This window comes from Cotesia typhae, unplaced genomic scaffold, assembly GCF_013202065.1.
Source record: "Cotesia typhae breed Kobodo isofemale line unplaced genomic scaffold, CoteBio_Ctyphae contig_26, whole genome shotgun sequence".
Lineage (NCBI taxonomy): Eukaryota > Metazoa > Arthropoda > Insecta > Hymenoptera > Braconidae > Cotesia > Cotesia typhae.
The window spans coordinates 3,170,893-3,182,614 of record NW_027423732.1 but is presented as its reverse complement, the minus strand read 5'-3'; the positions used below and the strand labels follow the sequence as shown (position 1 = coordinate 3,182,614).

The window sequence follows — 11,722 nt, the reverse complement described above, 5'->3', positions numbered from 1 at the left end:
CGCATTATATAATTTGTAGATATAACGACGCAGATATTTTTGCTTAAGGATATTATGTCGCGGATATATTGTCGCAGATATATTGTCGCGCGGATATAACGTCGCGGATATAATGACCTCGGATTATTTGACGTAAAACCAAATTTTTACCCTCCTATCTCCGACCCCTATGTTTTGATAGCATTTTATATTTTTTAACCCCGGTCGATGGCTGAACAATGGGGTTCCATTTTGGCAAATTACTCCGCTTGGGAGTAGCATAATAGCAAGTTTCGTCGAGCGCAATTTTCCAAATGCATCTTAAAAGTATATATTAAAACGATATAATAAATTGGCTTAAAGGTTGTTAATGAAAAAAAATTTTTTAAATTTAAAATTTTTCAAATGTATCATCAATTTTTCAAGAATATTATATATGTTGGATCATAACAAAGGTACAGTAATACCGTATCTTTAATATTTATGAAAAATATAATTTAATAAATTATATAATTAAAATTTTTTTTTCCCGAATAACTGTTAAACAAATTTATAATGTCTTTGTAGTATTTACTTTCAAAATGTATTTAAAAAATTGCAGTCGACGGAACTTACTAAGATGCTGCTCCCACGCGGAGGAATTTGGCAAAACGGGACCCCATTAACACTTGATCAGCTATCCCCGCTAGAGGTCTTCCGATGTTACTTTTTACCTCGTAGAAAGCATGGAGTAGGGATAGGAGTGTTCTCCTGTCTCTCATGTAATTAACTGTATCTTCTTACACAGTTTTTGGGAAAATTTCAGCCATTCTTATTGTTTGTACATCGATCGCAGAGTAGTGACGTTTAAAATTATCATTTTATCATTTTGGTGTAGTCCTCAAGTGAATTTATAATCAACTTGAAGGACTGTCATTAGTAGTTTCTATTACATAAATAATTGATATAATTATTGGTTTGAAGACTACGTTGTCATTCCAAAAGGAAAATATCGTGAAAGGTAGGTTAAATTAAAAAAAATGTGTGTATAATTATCTACATGCGTTAAAAGTTATACTTTTTTGACGTATGAAAAAAGTTTTAAATCATAAAAATGCTGTAATGATCAAAGATAAATATAAAAATCAATTAAACAGGTATTATTTCACTGAAATATTTGTTTTATTATTTGAGTAACGATGTAAATTTTTAATTCTATTCTATGGCTAATCTATCCTGTTGTTTTCTGCTCGCGCAGCTCACAAAATTTATTCTCATCCACACGCGCTAAAAAAAATATAACTTTAATAAAATATAAATAATTACACTATACTTTTTTTCATCATTAAGTAATTTTATTTTATTTAACAGTGAACAATACCAACACGACGTAGAGGGGCTTCTTTGGGCCGTAGAACACGTAACGCTACAGCTATGCAGAATGCAAGAGCTGAAAGAAGCGCAGAAGAAATCGAGCAAGACAATACTGTTGCACGTGAGAGCATGGCGCGATTGCATCAAGATCAATCAGAAGATGCACGAGCTGAGCAAAATAAAGAAAGAAAATTAGAACAAAGACTATCACGCCGACTCACATTTAACAGATTAAGAGTAAATGAACAACAACGCTAACAGACACATCGATCATTTACCTCTCAGTCATTCCTGCGTCTAACATTCGAGTATGAGCCCGATGTTGAATATTATGATATTTCAAAAATCATTATTGGTGCTATGGACAAGGAATGCCTGCATTGTAATGCTCTTAAATTCAAAAATAAACCAGCCGGGATGTGTTGCGCATCAGGAAAGGTAGAACTACCTGTAATTGATACACCACCTGAACCATTGAAGGGTTTACTGTTTGGCACCGATCCAGAGATTCCACACGCTCGAGATAAATGATCGGGGGGAGTGGCCTAAAGCGGGTAGGTTAACGATAAATGATAAAAAATAGTAGTTTTTGGGCTTTAATCATTAACATTATCGGTTTATTTCCTAGAAGGAATCTCAAACATTAAAACGAAAACTGAATATGACATTAATTTATTAGACTATTATCTATTATTATAAAAAAATAACTTTTTAAATTATGCTTAACTAATTAAAATTTCTTACTTATGTTTAATCAGCCTCAACTTATAAAGTTTTATTCGTGACATAAATTACAAAAGTAAGATTTTTGTCCTGAGTAATTTGTGCAAGTTTTATGAGCCCTCTCATGGCAGTCTCCACATTCGATCCAATCTAGGAATGGTAATAGTATATTACGTGTATATAGTATATTACTTGTCTAGGCCAGTGAAGTAAGAAATGTCTCAGACCACATGTAATTGTTGGCCGAGGCGAAGCCGAGGTTGACAAACATGTGATCTGAGGCTTTCTTATTTACTGGCCAAGGTCAGTATACTATTTTTCTGTTCAATAGAGCCAGAAAGCGGCAACTTCGTTTAGCGCCGCTACCCAAAAGTTGGCGTTCTGTGGCTAAAGAACAAAAATCGATTCCGATTCTACCCGAGAATCGATTCTGTGGTAAAAAACTTCGATTATTTAGACTCAATTCCGAGATCAAAGTCGATCTAGAATCGATTCTTAGTGACCGAGTCTACAATTTATTGTAATGCCGGAGTAATGACACTATGGCATCAAAAACTCTTGCGATTACCTGCGGAAATAATCTTCAGGTGGTGATGATCTGTGAGATTTTTCAGACAACGCTGTGCAACACAACATTCAAGTCGCTGACAGTGATGAAACAGACAATCTGCCAATCGAACTTAGGCAGTTTATTAATCGGTCTACAGTAGACCGAAGAACTAATTCTAACCCGATTGTAACTTGGAAATCGCTCGAATTTGATTACCCCCATTTGTTGGTTCTAGCTAGAAAATACTTAAGTATTGTTGCAAAGTCAAGACTGTGTGAACGCTTACTGTCACACTCAGAGTTGATTGCAAATCAGCTCAGAAGTAGATTATCACCCAATCATTCAAATATTTTGGTTTTCTTAAAATCTACCCCACAAAATGTATGGATTTTATAATAATATTTGATTAATGGTTTGAGTAAAATACTAATTTTATTAATTTTTTCAAATGTTACTTTTTTAATCAAATATAACATTTTATAAATTTACATTTTATTGTACCTTTTACAGTACTTTATTAGTTTTATTTCTTAAAATTAAAAAAATACATAAAATTTTTATTTAAAAATGATTTTTCCTCAGGATCGATCATTTAAAAGAATGAATTTTTTAAATTGATTAATCAATTCTGAGAATCGAAATTTCTGAAAGAAGAATCGGAATCGAGAATTGATTTCTCAGCTCATGTTTCCATCCCTAATCCAATCTACTAAAGGTGGGTCTTCATAAAGCTCACCACAAACATGACCAAAAAAAGTTTTTTCTTTTTTTTTCTTCGATACCCTTTCTTTTCTAATTTGATCTGCTTTGCATGCAGAAGGTAAATCTTTCAAATTCTTTTTAGCAGTATCTTTCGTATTAACACGTTTCTTCTTTACTTCCTTCTCAGCTTGCATATCTCTGAATGGAGAACTAGTCAAAACTTCAGCCCTCTGACATTTACGCTTACGGTTAGTTTTATTTGGCCTAGGTTTCGGTAGCGGTCTAATATCTTAAGGTTTTACGTGAGATGCCACTTGTTTATCTTTTGATTGAAGTGAATTTTCACTAGCTAGCTATGACAGCTGTCATAGAACACTATGCTTTATTTTCAAAAGCTGAATCATACGACGCTTCTATAAATACATTGATACGTTCATTACTTATTTCTCTAATTCTGCAACGAGTCATAATCCGAAAGTTTTGAGAATTATTTTCATTTACATTTTCGATCACCGATAAAGAAACATTACTATCAGAATCATTAGAACCGAGGCAATCAGTACCAGGTTGGGTTTGTGATGTATCTTCGTTGATATTTTCAACTTGAGGCCTGTCTGTCAGACTAGATGATAAAAAGTCCGTATCAGTAAATACAGTGTGATCTGTGGGACAAATTCCTGCAGATTTGAATCCTTAGACAGCATTTTGTGCAGTAGCTGCTTTTAAGTACGCTTTTCCAACAAATGAAGCCACATCATACTGTGAAATTATTCTGCTCACATGAGTTCGTTGAAAAGAAGAAATTTCTTGCTCAAAGTAAGTTTTGAACGGTATATAAACACAACGGTCCAAAGGTTGCATATAATGTGTTGTATGAGGAGGCAGCAATACAAAAATCACATTATTCTCTCTTGCATATTCTAGAGCTTCAACATATTTGTGAGAATAATGATTATCTAAGATTAAAATCACCTTCTTCTCAGGAGTTGGGCGGGTCATCGCAACGAAATATTGGAGTCACTCTAAGAATTTTGGTTCATTTATCCATCCATTATCAGTGCAAGTAGCAAGGAAACCAGGTGATGAGCCATCTAACAATCTACCAACCATTCTTTTTCTACCAAAGATAAAAAATGGATGAATAAAAGAACCAGCCGCGTTGCAACAGCAGATAACAGTTGTTAATTTACCTCTTTCCACACTTGAAATAATACCCACCTGCTTTTTTCCAGATTTGGACAAAATTTTTGGAGGCTTATTACTTGATGCATGAACGCCAATTTCGTTCATATTGTAAATTCTAGATGCATCGATGCCATGCTTATTGATTTCACTTTCCAATAAATCGTAAAATCTGTACACTTGAGGCTTATTGAAACAGCGTGCTCTTGCAATAAATGTTGGCTCGATTTGCCTGACAACTAAATTTCGATGATGTTTCTTAAAACCGAGATACCAGTCATGACCAGCACAGCCATCTTTAAAATCATGAGCAATTTTGTTACGATCGGCATGTATGTATGTATATATATATATATATATATATATATATATATATATATATATATATATATATATATATATATGTGTGTGTGTGTGTGTGTGTGTGTGTGTGTGTGTGTGTGTGTGTGTGTGTGTGTGTGTGTGTGTGTGTGTGTGTGACCGTTTTATAACTTTTGAGCGGCTTGACCGATTTCATCGCAGTTGGTGCCATTCGAAAGGGCTTGACCAAACTTAGATTTTGAATACACTTTGTACCGATTCGGACCGGTAATTTTTGAGAAATCTAAAAAAAACTACGAAAAAAGATTTTTTCAAATGTGGTTTTCTTTTTAATAACTTTTAAACGACCAATTCCAAAAACTTATCAGCTCTTAACATCGAAAAACCACGTTGATCGCCACAAAGCCGGTTAAAATCGGTCAATTTGTTCGTAAGTTATCGTTGACGAAAAAAGTCGACAAAAAGTGTTTTTTTTTTTCGGATAACACCGAAATTTCCGGTCTAATCAATTTATGTTTGAAAGTATATCATAGAATTTAAAAAACTGCGTCGAATGCCGCTAACCGCATGAAAATCGGTTCATTTATTCAAAAGTTAATGCGGTTTGAAAATTAAAAAAATAGTGATTTATTAAACTCCTATCAAACTTTTGAGCTCGGAGAGCTCAAAACTACACGAAAATTAGATTTTTTAGTTCGAAGAGCTCAAAAACATAATAAGTGCAATTTCGAGCGGTTAATTACAAAAGTAGCGGGAAGTTGCAGGGATGGCCTTCAGGGTCAACCGTTTTCCAAATTTTTTTTTTTGTCACCATTTACAAATCTCAATATAATTATGAAATAAAATTAGGAAAACGGTTAACCATAAAGGCCATCCCTGTAACTTCCCGCTAAATCCATATCTAGGCGCTTAAAATTTCACTATTCCCCTTTTTATCGGCATAGCTGTCAAAAGTTACTCCGAATAATTTCAGAGTTAAGTTAAAAAAAAAACTTGTTTCCAAATATTTCGTCGACGATATCTCGCGAACCAATCAAATAATTTTCACGTTCTTGGCAGCGATCGACGCGGTTTTTTGAGCTCTAATGATTATTCTATTTCATCAAAAACGATCCGGATAGAAATGTCGGATAGAATTATATATTAGGGTGTGCCAAAATTAAATTTTCATAAAGAGCCTTTAAAAATTAGAATTTTGAGTTCCGCTTATGGCGGGAGCTGTGTTTGGGCATTTCCTAAGATATTTTGGGGTGAGACGATTTATTTAATTTTCATAGAATTTTTAACAGGAGATTTAGTTGGGCACTTCCGGCTAAAATTAAAAATTTCACGGAAACTAAATTTTGGCTCACCCTAATATATATAGATATGTATCCAATTTATTTTGGTTCAAGAAATTTATTTGTTTAACACAATTTTAATTACTGAAAAAATTTATTAATTTTTGATCAAATAATTAATAGGTCTCAAGTTCAGTGTACCTTAAATTCGTTTTGCTCAGTAATCTGAGGATACACAAAATTTCAGTCGCCTTCAAATTATTAAAGTGCTTTTAATGTGTTCCGATTGTATTTAATGAGGCCAAATCTGAGTATGTCTACCGATACTATGAAATTGATATTCTCAAGTACACATAAAATTACAAATTTTTGAAAATAGTTCCGAACTGACAATTTGTTTGAAACATACCTCGTTATAACGTTCGTATTGTTTTGTTTGAACATATGGTTCACATATTTTCTCAAGTAAATCAATGACTTCTTTTGGTTGTACATCAATTTTTTTATGATCTCTTAAGCGAAAATTGTCCAGGCATGATTTTATATTAAACAAAACTCGATGTTGTATCGTCATGTTAATTGATAACACGAAAGGCCATAAATTAAAATCACGATAGTTACTTTCGATGAAATTCTTGAAATCTGAATTATTTTGTAAGAATTGATCAACCTTATTAATATCAGTTACATTTGCTAATGCCGGATATTTACGATTAATTTGCTGTATCATTCCTGTTGCATAACTGTTGCCATGTTTTAAATATACATTAGTTGTAAGTCGATCAGATAAAAGATCAATTAAAATTGCGGTAATTTCATGAATCAATATTGTTTCGTCATCGGTGAACGGGATATTAAAACGGGAGAATAGAAGAAGAAAAATACGCATTACATAGGAAAGCATTTGCATTGGGTATGTTAAGCTAACTCGCTCAAGCATCGATTCATTGTAAGAAAGAAGATCATAAAGATACTGACTTGAAATTTTTAACAAATCAGATAAAGGTAAATCACCAATTTTTAACTTAGCGATATTACTATATTGATAAATTATAGCCAATTGCTCTGGTGTAATTTCTTTTATTAAATCATTTAAAAGATTCAAGAAAATATTGAACATTTCTTTTAAATTATTATCTGCAGCAGCATCATCTGCTTGTAGTTTTAACTCTTCACTTATAGTCTGTAGAGCATCAGTTATCGATGACATGCAAGGTACGGTCTGATAATCTAAAGAATGTTGATGGATGGTAGCAATCCATGTTAACACTTTTTGGGCAGATATTACATTCATTATTGAAAATTCCTTGATAGCTAGATCATCGTATTCAAACGTACTGTGATGCTGACGTAATGATAAAATGTTTTCAAATACAACGTACTGGATATTATTGTAAATGAATTGACCATTGCCTGATATACCTATGTTCTCTACCACTTGATCATTCTGGTCTTTAATGATAACACCTTGTGGTATATTATCAGCTACTATCAATTCAAATTTCTTTATCTCCATTTTCACGATACTTAATGATATCAAAGTCGTATATTCTAAAGTATAGTCGAATGTCAAACTATAAAAATGCTTATCTACAATGTATATGCTTTAAATTACGAATACTAATTGATTGGGCGTAAGCGAATAAACTAATCATAGTGAACAACATAATGCTACAGGTACAATTACAAGTTCATATTTCATTGCTTAAAAGTTATCTGTTGATTAGCTTAATGCATAAGAATTGTTAGTACGCTGTAATGTTGTAATTTGTACTTTTTTGGTGTATTTGTCATCGGTCCCACGTGGTCTACGTGGTAAGTGTCGAGTGGTCCGTCATCTTTATAAATAGGATGCAACAATCCCTCTTGTTTGCCTTGTTTTTTTTTCAGCTGAGATACAGTCAAGGCAATTGGCGACTATCTGTTCTACCTTCTAACGCATCCCTTTAAACTAGAAGTCCCTCTTGACAATGGCTTCGGTTTTGTTAATACCAAAATGTCCTTGGTCATGTGCTCTTTTAATGACCTGCATTTCCATACTTTTCGGAACTACTCCCGACTAGAAAAAAAATTGTAAAACCAATTGGAACCCAATTGGGTGCCCAATCGGGAACCCAACATTGGGATGTAACGCAGCACCCAAGATGGTCCCGATCGGGTAATCCCTATTGGGTCCCATAGGGGTGTACCCAACTATATTCCAATTGGGCATACTCTACAGGGTTCCAATTGGGTCAGCCCTGCAGAAACCCTAAGATAACCCAATAAAATCCCAACATACAAAAGATTTGCTAGAATTAATTTTTTATTGAAATAAAATAAATAATAAGAATAATTTCATTCTACTACACTATTATTTTTTTTCTTCATACTGTTTATTTTTCGAAGAAGACCATGGCCGTCCCAATCCCGAGCTCCTCGTAAAACCGATTTTAGACCATTTAAAATTGCCGGTTTGTCTACAGCATAAGCTGTATTTGATCCCAATTTTTTTAATAAAATATCTAAAATATTAAAAAAAAATTTGTTTTCAATAGTTAAAGATATACATTCAACAAAATTAATAAATATTATAGTAAAATAACTCACCTTCAATAGAAGTGTAAAAATTTAATGTCTTGAAAACTTTTTTATTTTTATCAACATGTGACACGTTTGATGGCACATAGTTTAGAGCAATATCACGGGAAATATATGCTCGAATAAGACGACTCATATTTTTTACGAGAGTCTCGTTTTTGTTGACATGCTGCATCATCTGACATTTCTGCAAACAATTTGACACTTATAACTTATAATTTTTAACTAGTATATTCTATATTTCAGTAGATTAAAGAATCCTTTTTAAATAATTAATCAATCCTTATTTATCATATAACCAATTGATCCCTGCAATTTTCTTAAAAACGATTAACTATTTGCAGAAAATGATAATATCATTAATATTTAAATTTTCAGTAGGTTATTACACTCATTAATACAGATATTGTAGTGAACAATTAAATGTTAAATCGATAATTTCGAATTTGAAAGTTAAATCGATAATTTATTTTCCAATAAATGATTTAAAGCAATATAAAAAATCAATAAATTGAAAATTGTTTGTTCGATAATTTATTTTTAAATTGATAAACGTAAGGAATATAATCAATCAATTTTTTATCAAAAAAATTTTTCATCAAAAAATTTACAATATTTTGATTGAACATTTTCATTAAATAAAAAATGAGTATGTTTATAACTTTTAACCTTTTTTTAATTTAATTATAATAATTAATTAAGCTGTTAAATTTTTAGTTTAATTCATAATTAAACTTTTGACAATTGATTGTTTAAAAAATTCTTAGTATTAAATTGGTTTTCGATTGAATAAATTTATTTCTATTTATTTATAAAAATAAGAATAATACTTTACCAAAGACTCATTAAACTTAGAATCAGTGTCAATTTTATCATTAAATTTAATGAAAATTTCTTCTTCTTGAATAGGGAAGTTAAATTCTGCCTCTTGCTTGTCATCATTTGTACTTTCACTAATATCTTCGTTATTATTGCTATCGCATGAACAATTTTTTAATTTTTTCATCTCGATTTGTAGAAGTTTTAACTCTGACGTATTGTTGACAAGTTGCGAATTTATACATGCAATTTGCTTACACAAACTTTGGAAATATTTGATTACAGTTGATTTCTCTGTAGAATGGAAAATAATAATTAATACAATAATTACGCATTAAATTTCTAAGATATTTTCTAATTAAAATACGCTAAAAAACTTACCATCTACTGCTAAAGTTTCATTTTGTCTTTGAAGAGCGTTTTCATTATGATCTGTCATAATTTTTTTTGTATTTTCATCACCCTGCCCTATATCATGCCCTATAGAGTCAATAGACAAGCAGATGTACTTTTATCTGTTAAACAGTTAATCGTATCAAGCTTGGATTTTTAATATTCATATTTTGTTCCTGAATTTTTCTTTTTTGTTGGAACTTAACATTAATTTTGTTGAACATAATGATCGCTTCTTATACGGTGAAGTAGCACCAGATTTGGCTGGAGTCTCATTGGATGATGATAATGATGATGAAAATGAAAGAGATGTGTCGACATTTTGGTCAGATTGCTTCAAATCTCTTTTCTTCATATTATTGAATCGTTTTTTTGATGACGTGATAGACTGAGTTTCAAATGAAGACTCATTTGAAGATGGTAACGGTGATAACGGAGATAAATTGTTTTTCTTGCCAGATCGCTGTAATTTTATTTTCTTAGGAAATTTCATGGTTTCTCCTTCCTCATCTGAGTCACTTGGTTCATCAGAATCTATACAAAAAAATATAGAATAATTAATAAAAGAATTAATTAATTCATTTAAATTGTACATACCAGTTTTTGTTGGCGATTCATTAAATTTCAGACTGCTTTTGTTTAATAGATCTTTTATTTCATCTGCATTATCAGCATGTGATTTTATTTTTAATTTTTTTGTCACTTGTTGCTGTTAGTTCAGCAGATTTTTCATTATCAGTAGTATACGCGTATGCATTTTTTCTAGAGTTTCCAGTCTTTTTTCCGCTTCTTTGTATGTATCTGTAATATTAATTGATTAATGATTAATATAATTGTAAAGATAACACGTTACGTTTTAATAAAAAAATAGTTAAGCTTACAAAAGTTAACCCACATAATTTAAGATCACTGAACTTAGCAGACTTTTAAAAATTTTCTGATTTTTTTTCATTAATAAAAATTAGAATTAAAAAAAGTTTAAGAAATTGTACTTTTAGTATTTCAAGTTTTTTACACATGAAATTTTTTAAAAAGATTGTTTTGTGATAATTTATTTAATAATAAAAATTTTTAGATGTCGACTAATTTCAGTGTCATAATTAAAAAATGATAAAAATAAAATATAAATATGTAAATAAATGAAAGGCATAACATACTTGCTCTGCCTCGAATGTCCACGAGGTATTCGAACCATAAAGACAAAGGCTCAGCACACTTCATAACCATATTTTGCAATAATTTAAATTTCTGTAAATCATATGGTGCTGGCATAAATTTACAGTAAGTACTGTCCGTAATTTTGTCATATGACAACCAAGAACTGGGAACAATATCAATACTTTTCTTCGAACTGTCGTCCAAAAAAACAATCAACTGATATTTATGATTTTTTCTAAAATAAATAGAAATATTAATGCCAATATAAAATTAAAATCAGTGTAAGATAACCAAAAAAAATTAATTATTTCACAAATTCTTACTTTGAATTAGACATAATTTTTATCAATTGTATTATTCACTATACTAGCACTTGATTAATATTTTATCAATTATATTGCACTGCGTAGCACTTTTTTTATTATTATTATTTTTATAAATTATCTTGCACAGTAATATAACCATAAATTATTTCAGAAACTCAGCGTCTTGATTAGATGCGTTATTCAAACGTTCTTTGATGCAGGAGTCACGAGTGTATAAGTATTTATCTGATAGTTCTTTGTTTTAGGCGCGGACCTGTCTGAACTTATATATGGGGTATTCCATGCCAAATCGACCACTTTTGACCCCGACCCTTTTCGATTTGGCCGAAAGTTTTCCATCCTTTTCTACCCTATAA

The 11,722-nt window shown here is 31.3% G+C and overlaps 2 protein-coding genes across 2 annotated transcripts; both read right to left on the bottom strand.

The window, feature by feature from the left end:
- Positions 1-5,880: 5,880 nt before the first annotated feature.
- LOC141525230 (uncharacterized) lies at positions 5,881-7,637 on the bottom strand. Its single transcript, XM_074239622.1, has one exon. The coding sequence runs from the start codon at positions 7,604-7,606 to the stop codon at positions 6,434-6,436; it is 1,173 nt and encodes a 390-aa protein (XP_074095723.1). The 5' UTR covers positions 7,607-7,637; the 3' UTR covers positions 5,881-6,433.
- A 710-nt stretch (positions 7,638-8,347) lies between these two features.
- Positions 8,348-9,941, bottom strand: LOC141525436 (uncharacterized). The gene is made up of 4 exons (XM_074239941.1): positions 9,871-9,941; positions 9,506-9,783; positions 8,680-8,857; positions 8,348-8,594 (listed from the first exon to the last, which is right to left on the bottom strand). The coding sequence occupies exons 1-4, from the start codon at positions 9,926-9,928 to the stop codon at positions 8,428-8,430; spliced, it is 681 nt and encodes a 226-aa protein (XP_074096042.1). The 5' UTR covers positions 9,929-9,941; the 3' UTR covers positions 8,348-8,427.
- Positions 9,942-11,722: the final 1,781 nt, after the last annotated feature.